This window comes from Triturus cristatus, chromosome 9, assembly GCF_964204655.1.
Source record: "Triturus cristatus chromosome 9, aTriCri1.1, whole genome shotgun sequence".
Taxonomy (NCBI): domain Eukaryota; kingdom Metazoa; phylum Chordata; class Amphibia; order Caudata; family Salamandridae; genus Triturus; species Triturus cristatus.
In genome coordinates, this window is record NC_140592.1 from 1,019,361,098 (window position 1) to 1,019,378,189 (window position 17,092).

The 17,092-nt window shown below is 47.2% G+C and overlaps 1 protein-coding gene across 8 annotated transcripts in view; it reads right to left on the reverse strand.

Annotated features, from left to right (window-relative positions):
• TTLL5 (tubulin tyrosine ligase like 5) overlaps positions 1-17,092 on the reverse strand; it is a 1,306,640-nt gene that overhangs the window by 629,786 nt on the left and 659,762 nt on the right. For all 8 annotated transcript variants that reach the window (XM_085626706.1, XM_085626705.1, XM_085626700.1 and 5 more), the window contains one exon: positions 13,159-13,262. In XM_085626706.1, coding sequence (XP_085482832.1) covers positions 13,159-13,262 — 104 coding nt within the window. The remainder of the gene's footprint in view (positions 1-13,158; positions 13,263-17,092) is intronic.

Here is a 17,092-nt window from a genome sequence, read left to right on the forward strand (position 1 = left end):
GCGGCGATGGCCACGAAACAAGATGGAGATCGGTCAAAGACCAAGTCGACCCGGCGTGGCACCGTCCATCAGGCCAACAGCATGGACCGCTATATCCTCCAGAGGGGATCTCCCGGCGGACCGCACAAGTCCCCTGAGGGCCCTTCTGATGCCCCGGACTTGCCCACGGATCTGACTCTCCACGACGTCATGGGCGCCATTTCCGAGATGAAGGCCTCGGTGGGCCAGCGGTTCGACACCCTGGCACAGAAGATCGACGCGGTCCTTGTGGATGTTGGCCTGGTGAGGGACGATCTTTCCAAGACCAACGACTGAGTTGATTCTTTGGCCCAAACCGCATCGGGCCTTACGACTGAGGTGGCGGCACTACAAATGGAGGTGCGCCGGCTTAGTCAGGCGAGTGCACTTATGGATCGGCGCCTTGAGGATTCCGAGAGTCGGGCCCGGAGGAATAACATCCGCATCATCGGAGTACCCGAGGGACGGGAGGAAGCGGCGGCGGATCTATTTGTGGAGGACCTGATCGCTACCCATCTCCAGCCTCGGGGACTGAGTAAATTTTTTGCCGTGGAGAGGGCCAACAGAGTTCCCGGGAGAAGGCCGAAGGTCGGAGCCCCTCCGCGACCTCTCATTGCCCGGATTTTTAACTTTTGGGACAGAGACGCGATCCTGCAAGCCTCCAGACTACATGGGCCGGTTAAGCTGGAAAATATGGAGGTGAACTTTTACCCTGATTTCACCCAAGCGGTCCAGAAGCAGAGACTGAGCTTCCTGAGCGTCAAACGCCGACTTCGGGACCTGAACTTAAAATACGCCATGCTCTTCCCGGCCAAGCTGCGAGTGGAGGTGGATGGTCGCACGCACTTTTTTGATCGTCCCGAAGCGGCCGGGGACTGGCTGGACACTCTGTCTGGGGATCGTAATCGAGATGGCGGGGGGGGGAGCGGCGGGAGGAGACGGCCCACTGGATCGGGACTGAGGGGTCAATATTGGGCCTCACTCTGGACGAATACGATGCTACTTTCGATCAAGCGTCTGTCTTTGTACATTCCCCTCCCATGGAGGTTGTGTGGGGTCTAGAAGGGGTACTCTTTCCTCCTCTAGGGGGTCTAGCTAGTTTCATTTTATAGGGGCGACAGGCACATTGCAAGTTGGGGGGGCTGTCCGGGCTCATGCAGGGGTGCAGGGAGGGGGGAGTTTTGTTGGAGTGGGTGGGTTGGGGTGGGGTGTTGTTCGTTTACACCACAAGGCAAACGTATCATTGTGTTATCTCTACAGTGCTCTCTGGGGGACGAGTGATGACTTCTGTTTATGATGGGGGGTAGGGGACTGAGTTTGTTGTCCTGGAATGTTAATGGACTGGGGGACAGGATAAAACGAGGTGTGGTCCTGCAGTTCTTGAAGCGAATCTCGCCCGATATAGTTTTTCTGCAGGAGACGCACCTCATTGGCAACTCCTTTTGCGCTATGAATCGACGGGGCTACCGCCTTGTGGCCCATTCGGGCTTCACGTCTGGTTCAAGGGGTGTGGGCATTATGGTTAAAAACTCGCTCCCGTTGGAGATTGATGAGGTGCGCCATGACGATAGGGGACGTTACACGGTTTTGGTGGGCAGAATGGAGGGCAGAGTGGTCGTTTTTGTGTCAGTATATGTCCCGCCGGGGCTGCAGACGACCACCTTTGCGGACCTGGGGCGCCTCCTCCTTGGCCTTCCGGAGGGGATTCTAGTGGTGGGGGGGGATTTTAATGCTGTAGTTTCCGGAACTGTGGATCGTCACCCCCCTAGGGATCTCCCCCGGGCCCAAGCGTGGTTATCTGGCCTCTTGGATACCCTGGGGCTGGTGGATTGTTGGCGTTTAAAACATCCCACGCAGCTACAGTACACCTTCCATTCAGGGGCTCATGGTAGTCTCTCACGGCTAGATTATGTCCTGGTCCCAGCGGCTTATGTGGGGAGGGTGGGAGAGGTGCGCCATTTGGCACGGGGTATTTTGGACCACTCCCCGCTCTTGTTGCACTTTGATATTTGGCCGAGGGGAGAGGGTAGGGTGGTCCCGATCCATCCCTGGTACCTGCGTGACCCCACCATTCGCGCAGAGCTGATTAAATCCCTTAAGCGCTATTTTGACGAGAATGTGGGGTCGGTGTCATCGGCGGTCTCACTGTGGGAGGCGTTTAAGACAGTACTCCGAGGAGAGGCCCTGTCCCTTATTTCCCACTCCCGGAGGCGCGAGCGGGAGGAGGTGACCCGTGTTGAAGCTGAGATAACCGAGTTGGAGGGTGATCTAGAATGTGGGGTGACGGATGACAAATTACATGTTCTCCAACTCAAGCAAGCGGCCTATAAGGCCCTCGTCTCGGAGGCGGCCAGGGGCCTCAGTAGAGAGCAACAGGGGAGACTGTATGATGTGGGTGATAAGGCTGGTAAATTGATTGCGTGGCTGGACAAAAAAGAGAGAGCGAGTCGAGTTGTCCCGTTGATTGAGAAAACGAATGGTGTGTGTGTCACTGAACCGGAGGAAATTGTCTCCTGCTTCGCGGACTATTTCCGTGGGGTGTATTCCCCGGTGTCTTCCCGCTCTGAAGAGGATTCCCATGCCCTGCTCAGAGATATCGCGCTGCCTTCCCTTTCGGAGGAGGACAGAGTGTCGTTGGACGCCGCTCCAACCTCCGAAGAAATTGCCCTCGCCATACGCTCGGTCGCTTCCGGCAAGGCCATGGGTCCTAATGGTCTTCCCATCGAGTTGTATAAACTGCGACCGGATACGCTGGCGCCGCATCTCCGTGCTATGTTCCTTGCGGCCCACTCGGTGGGTTCCCTCCCGCTAGACCAGCGTCTGGCTACCATCGTGGTTATCCACAAGGAAGGGAGGCCACGGGACCGGGTCACATCCTATCGACCCATTTCGTTATTGAATGCGGAGCCCAAAATTCTCGCCAAGGTGTTGGCCAATCGGCTGGTCGGCGTAGTGTGTGACTTGGTCCACCAGGACCAGTCCGGCTTTATTCCCCATCGCAACACAGCGCTTAACCAGCGGCGTTTGCATGGGGTGCTCGCACGTGTCCCGTTCATACGGGAGCCGGCCATCTTGGCGTCCTTGGACGCCACTATGGCGTTTGACACACTTGAATGGCCATATATTTGGGCGACGCTCGCGAAATTTGGGTTTGGCCCAGGGTTTATCAGCTGGGTTAAATTGTTGTACTCTGGCCCACTGGCGCAGGTGGTTGTGAACGGTAGAGTGTCGGCTCCGTTTGAGTTGGGCAGGGGCACGCGGCAGGGCTGCCCGTTATCGCCGCTCCTTTTTGCGCTTGCCTTGGAGCCCCTGGCGGAGTGGCTGCGGTGGGAACCTTCTATTCGTGGTCTCCGCTGGACCCCCGAGTATGAGGACCGCGTATCTCTATACGCTGACGATATTCTCCTGTACCTGGCTTCCCCACGTAAATCATTGATAGTACTGGTTGATGTATTGCATTCATTTGGTCGTAACTCCGGCCTTGTCATCAACTGGGCTAAATCGTGCGTGTATGTTCTCTCTGGGGAGGCTCCTATCCTGCCGCGGGGCTGTCCTATCCAGATCGCCCCGCAGGGATTTAGGTACCTGGGTGTCTTCATTACCCTGGACGCGGAGGCCCGGTATGATCGGAACTTGCTTCCCCCCCTCCAGCGCCTGAAGGAGGATGTCGCGCGTTGGCGGCGTTTGCCGCTCTCGCCGCTCGGCCGGGCGGCATTGTTTAAGATGATGTCGCTGCCGCGTTTCCTGTACGCTCTGCAGAATACAATGGACCTCGTCCCGGCGCGCTACTTCCGCGAGGTGGAGAGTCTGCAACGCCGCCTGTTCTGGGACGGGAGACCGCGTATCGCCCTGGCGAAGCTGACGCTCCCGTGGTATGACGGGGGGATTGCCCTCCCGGATATTAAACGGTATTATTGGGCCTCCCAGCTGGCTGCGATTAATCACGGCCTATACGGGCCCGCCCTAAACCCGGCCTTTGAAATGGATAAGATGCTACTGCCGGGTGGTGACTATAATCGAGCGCTCTACTCCAGCTCGCTCGACGCACGTCTGACGGGCCCCACGCGTGTCATGGTACGAGTGTGGCACGCGGCTAATGTAGCGATGGGGTGGAAGGATCGTTTGACCCGGGCGTCACCACTATACGCATCTGAGCAGTTGGGCTCTCTGTGGACCTCGAAGGGCTTCGAGAAGTGGGACATGATAGGCATCAGCAGGGTGGGGGATCTCTGGACGAGGGGGGGATTCAAAACGTTCAAGATGCTGCAGACGGAATTCCAGTTGCAGGACAGGGAGTACTTTCGGTATATGCAGATCCGTCATGCACTATGCTCCGCCTTCCCGGACGTCGCCTCCATCCCGGAGTACTCCCCTCTGGAGGATAGAGTGCTGGATGGACATGTACCGGAAAGCACGATCTCATTAATCTATAAAAAACTGATTAATGACCGCTCGGGATTGCTGACTAATCTTCGTGAGGCTTGGGTTGCCGATGGATTGGAGCTGGACGACGAGGACTGGGTCTCTGAGGTGGCCTCCCCGAAAGAGGTGGCCATACCGGCCCGCCTTCGCTTCGTCCAGCTCAAGATACTCCATAGGGTCTACATAACGGGGCCAAGGCTATTGCGTATGGGCTATGCTGTGGACGGGTTGTGTAAGCGTGGGTGTGGTTCTTTGGGGACCTTTCTTCATATTTTGTGGGAATGCCCAGAGTTGGAGCGATTCTGGCGTGGTGTGCATGAGGTCCTGCGGGTGGTTACGCGTGTGTCGCTACTGCCCGAAGCGAGGAGATGCCTGTTGAACGTGTGGGAACCAACCGACTACTCGGCGCCACAGACGTGGTGGGTGACTCTGGGATATATGGTGGCCAAGCGCGATATTGCTCAACTGTGGGGTTCCCAGAGGTCCCCGACTGTTTCGGCCTGGAAGGAAAATATGGACTGGTGCATGTTTCGGGAAAAGGTGGTGTATGTAGCGAGAGGTAAGCCTGGGACATGGGTGAAAGTATGGGGCCCCTGGAACGCCTACCGCGGGGGAATCTGTGCCCCGCCGTTATTGCCCGATCCATCGCCTGCCCCGTCCCCTTAGCCGGTTTAGCTCTCCGGTACCGGGCACTGAGTCCACCCAGTCCCTATCCTGACCTTCTCCCCCCCTTGATACTCCTATGGATTGGTAGGGTCCCCCTTCTAGGGGAGCACATGCTGCTGTTTTCGATTGTGGGTTGCCTTGTGGTTTGATTTTTTGTTGTTATTTATGTTAAAAAGAAACCGTTATGTGGGGTCCGGATGGTGTGGCCATCAACGCTGTTAACTCCTGTACGTTTCCCTTTGCCGCAGCATGCGTTCTACTGTGTATATCATATGCTTCTCTTGTTTGCTAGCGGCCGGCCTGAAGGTTGTAGGCCCATCTTTGTATATTCTTTGAACTTTGTAATAAACGGTTTCAAAAAAAAAAAAAAAAGTAGATGTGTGACCACTAGGCCACCAGGGATTTTTTTTTTAAATGCCCTTTTGTGTCGGGGAGCGGCCTCTTGGGCAAGGGTACCTCACTTGCGTGGGTGTCAAATGCAGAATTGGCTAAAAACGTATTTTAAAAAACAATATAGGGCTTAGAATTCTCGGTGCTATACCCTTAATCCCTATGTTTTGGGCTCTTCTTAGTCACAGGCCCTTACCCCACCCACACACGTGAGGTATCATTTTACTCGGGAGACTAAGGGGAACGCTGTGGGGAAGGACATTTGTGCCGGCATGCTGATTCCACACAAAATGTGTGGAAAATGTGTTTTTTTTTAGCTAAATTTGAAGTTTGCAGGGCATTTTGGGTAGGAAAACATTGGGGATCCACCCAAGCCATACCTCCTTGGACTCCCCAGGGTGTCTCATTTTCAGAAATGAGTGGTTCTGGTAGGTTTCCCTAGATGGCAGTGAGCCCAGGGCCAAAAGGCCAGGTGCCCCCCCCCCCCCCACACAAAACCAGGTGGTTTTGTGATAGGTAATTTTGAAGTCTCCACAGTACGATTTGGGCCATTTCCTGTTGCAGCCACTAAGCCTACCCACACAAGTGTGGTACCATTTTTATGGGGAGACCTGGGGGAACGCTGGGTGGGAGGAAATTTGTGGATATACGCAGATTCCAGAACTTTCCCACACAAAAATTTGAGGAAAAAGTGATTTATTTCAGCTAAATTTGAGGTTTGCAGGGGATTCTGGGGAGGAAACTGTTGGGGGACCCACGCAAGAAATACCTCGATGGACTCCCCCGGGAGTCTAGGTTTCAGAAATGTGTGAGTTTGGTAGGTTTCCCTACATGGCCACCGAGCCCGGGGCCAAAAACTCATGGGACCCCCCTTGCAAAACCAGATTGTTTTGTGAAAGGTAATTTTGATGTCGCCTCAATAGGTTTTGGGCCCTTGTCTGTCGCGGGTACCCAAGTGAGGTACAATTTTTCTCAGAAGACTTTGGGGAACGCGGGGTGGGTGGAGTTTTGTGGATCCACGCAGATTCCAGAACTTTCCACCACAGAAATGTGAGGAAAATTTGGGTTTTTTGGACAATTTTTAGGTTTGCAAAGGATTCTGGGTAACAGAACCTGGTGAGAGCCAGACAAGACACCCCATCCTGGATTCTTCCAATGGGTGTCTAGTTTTAAAAAATGTATAGGTTTGCTAGGTTTCCCTAGGTGCCGGCAGAGCTAGGGTTAACAAACTACAGCTAGGCACTTTGCCAAAAAATGGTTATTTTTCCACTGTGAAATTGTGGTGTGTCCACGTTGCGTTTTGTGCCGTTTCCTGACGCAGGCACTAGGCCTACCCATGAAAGTGAGGTACCATTTTTCTCGGAAGACTTTGGGGAAAGCGGGGTGGGTGGAAATTTGTGGATCCACGCAGCTTCCAGAACCTTCAACCACAGAAATGTGAGGAAAATGTGGGTTTTTTAAAAATATTTTTAGGTTTACAAGGTATTCTGGGTAACAGAACCTGGTGAGAGCCAGACAAGTCACCCCATCCTGGATTCCCCTGGGTGTCTAGCTTTAAAAAATTTATAGGTTTGCTAGGTTTCCCTAGGTGCTGGCAGAGTTAGGGTTCAAAATCTACAGCTAGGCATTTTGCAAAAAAAGGGTCAATTTTGACTATGAAAATGTGGTGCGTCCACGTTGCGTTTTGGGCCGTTTCCTGTCGCGGGCACTAGGCCTACCCACACAAGTGAGGTACCATTTTTCTCGGAAGACTTTGGGGAACGCGGGGTGGGTGGAATTGTGTGTATCCACGCAGATTCCATAACGTTCCACCACAGAAATGTGAGGAAAATTTGTTTTTTTGGACACATTTTTAGGTTTGCAAGGGATTCTGGGTAACTGAACCTGGTGAGAGCCAGTCAAGCCACCCCATCCTGGATTCCACTGGGTGTCTGGTTTTCAAAAATGTATAGGTTTGCTAGGTTTCCCAAGGTGCCAGCAGAGCTAGGGTTCAAAATCTACAGCTAGGCACTTTGCAAAAAAAAGGGTCAGTTGTCACTGTAAAAATAAAGTGTGTCCACGTTGCCTTTTGGGGCGTTTCCTGTCGCGGCCACTAGGCCTACCCACACAAGTGAGGTACCATTTTTATCGGGAGACTTAAGGTAACACAAAATTGTAGAGCAACTGTTATTACCTATTGACTTTTGATGCATTTCTGCCTTCCAAATGAAAGACAATGTGTAAAAAAGAAGTCATTTAGAAATATGATCTATAATTCTCATGCTAGTATGGGTACAATTTCGGAAATGTGCAAATATCTACTGTTTCTAAACTCTATATTTTGTTCCAATTTCAGAAATACATAGGTGTCTTTCATACCCATTTTTCCATGTATCTATTTTCCCAAATAAATTGCTATATACCCGGTAAATAATGAAAAACCATTGCAAGATGCTGCTCAGTTATTGGCTCTGGGTTCTTCTGGTTCTAGGTAACCATACAAGTCCTATATATCGCCACAACCAGAAAGGTCCACCGGATGTAACAGTATATTGCTTTCAAACAGCTGTCACTGTAGAAGAAGTTACAGGTGAAAACGTTGGCACAAATGGCTGTTTTTTTCAACTAATTTAATTTTTTTCCTATATTTAACTGTTAGTGTCTATAAAGAAACCTTGAAGGATCTACACACATGACCCCTTGCTAAATTCAGAATTTTGTCTACTTTTCTGAAATGTATAGCTTTCCAGGATCCATTATTGCTTTCATACCCATTTCTACCATTAACTGGAAGAAGGTTGAAAGCACAAAAAATAGCAAAAAAGACTATATCCCAGTAAAATGCCAAAGCTGTGTACAAAATGTTGTTTTTCTGACAAAAGTCTGTCAGAAGCCTGAAAGCTGGGAAAATTGTGATTTCAGCCCCACAAACCCTTTGTTGATACCATTTGCAGGGAAAAAAACAGATGCTTTCATTTGCAGCACTTCTTTTCCCATTTCCCCCCCCAAAAAAACATTTAGTTGTATTTTGGCTAATTTCTGGGCCCCCTCCAGGGCAATCCACAAACCCTGGGTACCTTTATAATCCCCATGATGTTGGAAGAAAAGGACGCAAATTTGGCATGGATACCTTATGTGATCAAAAAGTTACAGGGGCCTAAGCGCGAACTACCCCAAATAGCCAAAAAAAGGCTTAGCACGGGCGGCCTAGCAGCGAAGGGGTTAATGTGGTATTGAATTATTAATCAGAGAACCTAAAGGCGGAAAGGCAGATGCTGGAAATAGACTGGTAACTCTCTCATTAACTAATTGTTGTCCATTAAATAAATTTTCCCGAAATGATGAAACTCCTCTCAGCTGGTTTCATATTAACTCCTGGGACGGTGATGTGGCCTAGATGCTTGAGCTGCAGACTCTGGAACATGCATGGCCTTGTTGAACCAGATTCTAATCACAGCCTCAGTTTAACATTCTGGTTGTCCTTGGTTATTAATCTCCACTTAGTCAACTGGTTTGATATACTATCTCCTGCTAGAGAAGAAAATGAAATAGAAGCAGTGGAGAATTCACAGTTTCAATTGGGATGAGGATTTTCCTTATAAAAAAGAACGCTGCTGTTGGTGCTGCTGTTATTACCCTCTTCCCTAACAATTGTCAATGATACTGGGTCTGTTGCTCTCCTTGTGATTGAGGGTAGAAGGACCATTGATTTGATTTGATTTCTTATAAAGCGCAAACAACTGCCTTGAAGCATCTTGGTGGTGGAAGAAAGTTTATGCCCATTAGTCCCTTTAGGGACTTATGAAACTTCATAAGAGTGGGTGCGTTTTTTATATCAAGAATAAGCAAGTTCCAGTTCCTTGCAATGCAGATCACAAAACCCCTACCTCCCCACGAGCAAAGTTTGAAAGATTATACCATTAGATTGCTGGCTGAACTGGAACGAAGTGTCTCTTTTGGACATACCTTCTGAGTTTCTCTCTCAGATAGGCTGGGTCAGATCCCTGAAGTGCTTTGTATGTAATACAGAGAGCCTTGAACACTAACTGCTTTTGGATAGGGAGCTTGTGTAGATTCAGTAGGGCCTGAGAAGTAGACTGAAATCTCTGAATTTTCATCAGCAGCCTAGCTGCTGAGTTCTGGAGAATCTGGAGTTTTTCAAGGCGACTTCAGGCAAGTTTTGATAAAGGCAATTACAATAGACCATTCTGGACACTAAATGGGCCAAAATGACTGTCTTCAGCAAGTTAAGTGGGAGAAACTGTACTATCTTCCGGATAACACGGAGAAAATAAAAAGAGGTGCAAATCATCTTATTTACTTGGTCCTTGTAGGTGAGTCTATCATCAATCAGTACTCCCACATTTTTTTTTTGTGAACAAATTTTATTTGTCAAATACACATTTAGCGAAGCTCTGTACCCCAGAGACTTCCGGAGCATCGAGAAACTCCCACATTTTTTAAAACTTTTTTTACTGGTACAGGGAGTGGACCCAATTCATCCAGCCACCAGGATGAGTTCCAGAAAGAGATATTATTCCCGAAGAGGATAACCTCTGTCTTCGAGGAGTTCAACTTCAGACAGTTGTTATCTATCCATATGCTTACCTCCCTCGTACAATTACCAAAGGTCTAGTTCAAATTGGGATCCTTACTGGGAAGCGACACCACAATCTGGGTGTCGTCAGCATAAGATACCAGCGATAACCCGAAAGATTTTACAAGAACCGCCAGAGGGGCGACATAAATGTTGAACAGGGTTGGACTTAAAGAGGAGTCCTGGGGAACACCACACAGCAGGTAGGAGGGGACTGAACCGTCTGTCTTTAATGGTACCTTATGTCTCTGCGTCTGTAGTAGGAACAATATAATTTCTTTGTGTTTTCTAACCTTACTGACATCAGAGCTTCTGCTCCCTGTTTAATTTTCTCAATTTTCTTATCAGTATGGGGTCCATAAAGGAGCTGGAAGGGGGTTCTCCTTCTGTTGCACCTCTCTGGAGTAACCTGTGTGCAGACGTTTGGTCTGGAACTGGTGAGTAAGGTTATGGTAGTATTAATGGTCTGGGAGACACTGGAGTACTCCTTGGCTCCATCACTGGACCGGGTGGTCAAACTGGTATAGGTAAAACAGCAGCTCTTGATAGTATGATTGGCCTTGCTGGTAAGTCCAATGGTACAAGGGCTTCATGAACAGTGTCTTCTGTCAATGAAAGAGCATTAGCATCTCAGCTGGATGAGACTCATGTTGTTCCTCAGAAGAAACTGAGAAAACAGAGGCCAAGGAATGCCTTCTCGATGGCGACCTAGACACCACCAGCACAGATGTTGGCCTTCAATGGTTATCAATGGTGTCTTTTCGGTGTTGATAGTTCTGCTGTTGTGTGCCTTGAGGCCAATGGGCGACAGGTCAGCGAAGGCCTCTATGTTGCTGGAGTTGACATTGGTTGGAGTGGACCAAAGTTAAAGTGTTTGGTACCTGCGGTTTTGGTGTTGACACCGTTGGGGCTGTTGAACTCTTCGATAGTGAACAGGCCAGAGCCTATTCCAGTCTCAACGTTGATTGGTGTTCCAGGGCAGGATGGGATTGTCTGGGAGGAAGATGATGCGTCTTCTGTATTTTCCCTCTCTAGGTCTTCATCTGTGGGCGAGACTGCATATGCTTAGTAGATGGAGTACTCTCTCTCCCTCATGGCTTCTTTCCTCTGCTTTTTTTCTTTTCTCCTGTGCCCTGAGGTCCTCTAGCTTTCCTCTCGAGGAAGATTTTCATGGCTGTCTTTGTCATTTTTCTACAGTATTCAAACTCTTTGACAGTATGAGTGGCAAGCTGACATACCACATATACTGAGAGAGGGTCTGAGCCAACTTTCTTCCTCTCAGAGTAGGGACACTTTACAAAAAGAGAGAGCGCTTTGTTAAAAAATTTCCTTCATAGATGGAAAAAATGAGAGCATTGTTCTCAGACATTTAAAATGTGGAATGAAAGTACACATTTTTTAAACCTGAGGAATTTCTCAAAAACTAAGGGTGAATGACCCTAGTAAGTGTTCTGAGAGCATCACAGCTTGAGCCGGAAACAGAACTCAGGCTCTGAGGTAAACCGACAGAATAGTATGTGCTAGGAGACGGAAACTGATGGCGTTTCAAAGAAACTGTGTATGTGATCTGCAGCTAATGCTTTTGGACTTGACTGGCACATTTTCCTTCATTTTTCTCTTTCACTGAGTGAAGTTAACAGGTTATTTTGGATAATGTAGCACATTTCTTGCAGCTACATACTGCAATGAGGTATTACTGCTCTACAAGAAGAAGTATTCTACATAACAATAATATAGTAAACACTAGCCTATCTTGCCATTCATGTAGGTATCATTACACTATGGATCTTTGAGGTGCTTATCTCTACAGATTGGCTCTATTATATTCAGAAAGAAGAGTTCTGGAGTTCCAGTATGTTGTCTGGAATATACTCTTTATGACTATCAGCCAGGCTTTGACAATGCAGAACCTTGGGGTTGTTTTTAGCCCATCCATGCAAACACAATCCTCTATAACCAACACAGTTGCTGAGGTACAAAAGCAATTCAACAAACACAGATACTATTCAAAATAGCCAAAACACTCAACAACTCACCCGTACTTGGGCTACTGTAACAGTTCATTGGTCTTGTTCTCTTTCACACCAATCAACACTTTGCTACAATAACTTTATACAGTCTACCTAAAAATAATTCTATCTCAGAATATTTTCTTTAAACTGTCTAGCTATCCGCCAAACTCAGGGTCATATGTAAACTACCAACACTTATATTCAAATCAGTAAAAGGTTTAGCGCCAAACTACCTTTCTGATCTCTTATCTTATTACACACCAATAAAAGAATCTCAGATCCACTAAACAAAACCTTCGTACAGCACCTTAGCTATCCTGTGCCCTCTCCACGTTCTGTTTTTTCTGCCTACAAAGCAATCTACACTGGAACTCCCTATCACCAGAAACGCGAACCGCTCTCAATCAAAAAGGGTTCAAAAAAGCACTGCAAGGGTATCCATCACAATTTGACAGATTAGAGTAACTAGTACCCGTCTATTCACACTGCTGTAAACATGCTTAATTTAACAATGCATATGGCAACAGAAAAAGAAATGCAATAGCAATAAATAGTTCTAATAACTTCTATACCCAAAGGCACACTCAGTTTTATGAAAAGCTTGATACAGACTACTATATAACTTAGTGTCTCAGGGAGTCAGTGCATATGCAGCTGAGCAGTTTAGGTCAAAGCAGAGGAAGTAAAGGGCTCGTCGGAGGTCTCTATGGATGGGCTCAGAGCGGAGGGCGATGAGGCTTAATACCCAATGCTGATCAGGTATCTAAAGGGAAGAAGAAGTGGTTTGGCATGAACTACCAATGGCTGCTTCAAAGTAATCATGACTGAGAAGCAGGAGAGGGGAGTAGGTGCTTATATTTACAATAGAAGTTAACCTGAATCTTCTCCATGGAATGCACAAGCATCAAGTACATGTGCAACCAATTTAGAGTGCAGGTGTTTATAGGTTATAGAGAAGCCCCAATAACAAACTGTATTGTGTCAGCGCTCCTTTGGTAGAGACGCAAGTTACCCGCTTTTTCCACTTGAGGTGGGATCATTAGGAGACTTCTCTAACTGCACTTCAGTTCTTACCTGGCCAACTTGACAAATGCTTGGAAATGCTGTGGATTCACTTCCTCTTCCATGACTTCATTAGTTGCCATTTCATGCTTCCTCTGAATCATTTGATCTGTTTCCTAGGAGGAATGTTTAAGAGAATCATTGAATGGTCAGTATTTCAGAAGCGCCAGGTATTCACTTGAGCCAAACCAACCATTTATGCTACTACCTCCCACATGCCTGTGGGTCTTCAGTCACATGAGGTGTTGGCCTCATAATTATGATAAAACATACTGTTAATAAAGTTTAATCAGCAGGCACCTATATGCAAAGTGTTAAAGGTTTTATGAGATTCAAATAATGGGAGGAGAACAGGATCAGCTTGGGAGGATAAATATCTGGAGGGGTGGGGAGTAATCTAAAGTCATACACAGACATGTGTTTGAAGTTCCAGATTAATAAGCGAGATCTATGAAATTAAGGAATGCATTCCTAGTTGAGGAAGCTGGAAATTCTCATGTGCGAAAATACTTGACATTGAAGGTAAATGTGCCCAAAACCTGCATATAAGGCAAATCCACATTCGCTGTTAAGAAGGTCTGGAGAACGAAGGAGTGCCTAGCTCAAGTTCATTCAGCTTACATATCTGCCTTGCATCTACTGCAATAAGGATCAGCTACATAATATGGCAAGGCACAGACACTTTGCTCGCATCAGGTTATTGCAAAAAGAAAGAACACATTTACTTACCTTCAACTACGTCTTTAGTATTGGTATTTTTGATAGACTTACATGCCTGAATCATCCCAGTCATCCAGCTGAGAGTCCCACAGTAGTAACAGAGAGCAGTGCAATGTTTAACATGAAAGGTTTTAACATGGTGACATTAGTAGCCTGGTCACATCACTTCAAAAGACCCAAACTTGAACCAAATAGGAGAAAGCATAATATTGACTCCTGCGCACACACAGCTTAGATTTCATAGCACAAGAAAAAAGGCAATTTATAGATGAAACTTGGTTACGGAGGAGGGTGGGTCACAAGTGAATCTATTAAAGATACTAATACTGGAGAACTATAGTTACAGGTAAGTAACTTGTTTCTTCTGCAATATTGGCTCATTCATAGATTCACATGCGTAAATCACAGTAGCAATTAGTAAATTCACAACATACATTACTAATCAGATAGTGGGCTCACCTTATTAAACAGATAATCTAGAAATGCTTGTCCCACTGTCACATCTCTTTGTACTGTTGAATCTAGACAGTAGTGCTGCGTAAAGGTGTTTCTGTTTTTCCAGGTTGCTTCCCTTCAAATGTCCACCATGGGCATCCCGCAGATACTGCTATGGATGTAGACACAATCATAATTCAATGCCCCATCACTTCTCCATGGAGAAGATGACCCGCTTCATTATAACAGTAGGCTGTGGCTACAAACACCAAGTGAACTATGCCTTGCTTAGAAAGAGACTGTCCTTTCCGTTTGGCACAATATAGCACTAAAAAATGACCTGATTGTCTGAAGGGTTTTGTTCTTGCAATATAAAACTTCAGATAACTTGTGACATGTAGAAAATGAAGTGCTCTTTCTGCTGTATTACTTAGGTTTTGAAAATGTTGTTAAAACTAATGGCTCACTTAAGTGAAAATCAGACTTTACTTTGGGAATAAAAGGAGGATTTGTTCGTAGGATGGTTCTGACATCTCAACATTTAGGAAATGGTTCTTAAAGTGTAAAAGCTTGAATTTCACTAACCCATCTAGGAAGTCGGAGACAAGAGGAGAGCCATCCTCTTGGCGAGATCAGGAAAGAGATTTAAATTCTACTTTATCAAAAGGCACAACGGGGCTTCTTATTAATTGAAACAGCGCTATGTTAAACTGCCTTGGGGTCAAGGGATTTCTTATTTGGGGAAAAAACTCTAAAATGATCTTTGAGGAATTTTGTATTGTCTGCTATGATAAAATGATGCTTGATTTGTTCTTCTGAAGCATTAAATGGCAGCAAAGTGTACTATTATTGAAGCATGGCTTAAGCCAAATTTGCAAGGTGACGCAACTGTGGTAGTATTTGCTGAGGGGATGAAGATATTGGGTGCAAGCGTTTCTCTGCACACCAGGAACAGAATTGCTTCCATTTGTTCCACACAATTTGTTCTGCACTTACTTTGGATAATATGGCTCTGCAACCATCTGGGATGACCAGGAGATGGAATTCATTGGATTTAGGAGTCTGGCGGACAAACTCAGAGAGTCTAGGTTTGGATGCAGCATCTAGTCGTTGCAGTGAGACAGGAGTGTCAGTACAGGTTTCAGCTGAATTTAAGGGTGTTTTGAAAGGAGAGGTAGACCCATGAACCAATACCGTCTGAGCTGCCATGGGGCAATCAATATCAGATAGCACATTTCTTCATTTTTTTCAATACTTTTGAGATCCGAGGATGCGGAGGAAAAATGTAAACAGAAGTCCTTGATCAAGCTATTGAAAATGCATTCCCCGTGACCCAGGCAGGATGTACATACTGGCGTGATACCAGTACTTTCAGTTCTTATTGGTTGCGAATAGTCCCAGATTCGTTCTTCCCCAGTGATGGAATATGTTGTCCAGTTGTTTCTGATTTAGTTCCCATTAGTGGGATTTTTTTGATGTTCTGAGATTGTCAGCTCAGAAGTTGGTTATCCCTGGCACATGCTCCACTGTTAAGCAGATATGATTTTGAAAGGCCGTGTCCCATTTCTTTTGTGCTTTCTTTGACATGCGCTCCTCCTTGATTGTTGATGTACTACATGCTCCTGGTAATGTACATGCATACTAGCACTGGAGAGTTTTTGATTCTTGGGAGCAAGGAATGTAAGACTAATGCTATAGCTCTTCTCTCCTGCACAGTGATATGAAGTTGTGTCTCTTTTATAACCAATTGCCACGGACTGCTTTTTTATGCAGGTGTACATACCACTCGTCAAGGGAGAGGTCAGCTGTCCTTAACAACTGGGACTTCTACTGGAGCAAAGTGAATCCTATGATGGTATTCTTGTGCGGTGTCCACCATGGGCCTGTTTCATTGGGTATGTCACACTTACTATATCACTGAATGAACCTTCAGTCCTTAACCACAGGGCTTGACGAGTTCTTCTGGGAATAGCCTCATGTGAAGGCCGTAATGTAGGATCAAAGAGATGAAAGATGACATCATCCCTAAAAAGGACTTGAAGACCGAACACTGACTGATTTTTCTTTTTGAAATTGTTTAGCTAATGTGGTCAGCAGTGATAGTCTTTCTTCAAGTGGAAGGCTTTGTGTACATCTGCGCAGTGACGACTGGCACGCTGACGTCACTGCATAGCAAGTGAAAGTAAAATGAGCCGATCATTTACCTTCACTTACATTGGTGCTCGGGCATATCTTAGCCCCCGAGGATCAATATGGATGGGGTAGGTGTTACTAGAAACTGCAGAAATTTCCCCTTTTCCAATGGTACTCTTCACAAGTGGATCCCTTCTTGGTGATTGCCGCAGGACTGACCCCAAGCCTGGATCCACCCACTGGCACTAAGGACTATTTTAGAAGGGGGAGCGGCACCCCTGGCAATGGGCTAATGCTACGGCTCTTCTCTAAGCCACAAAAGTCTTTCTAGCCCCACGGGGACACAACAGAGGCAATTACCTCCAATATGCCACCGGAGGGCAGGGGGCGCAGAGAGAACACCAGACACCAGGGTGTGTGTTTTAATTAGAAAATGGGTGGGGGAGATTCGCCCAGGCACTGGGCCTGGCCCCTAACCCCTCACATCACCCCCAGCAGCCTTTGCTTTCTGGCCCCGTTTGGGGCAGATAGGAGATGTTTTTCTCCAATCGGCCCCAGCAAGAGCAGAAAGCCCACTAGACCCCCAGGGAAGCGTATGTGGAGGAGGGGGTGCTCCAGCCTGTAGAAATGGGGTAATGTTCCCCCCCAGGAATCAGGA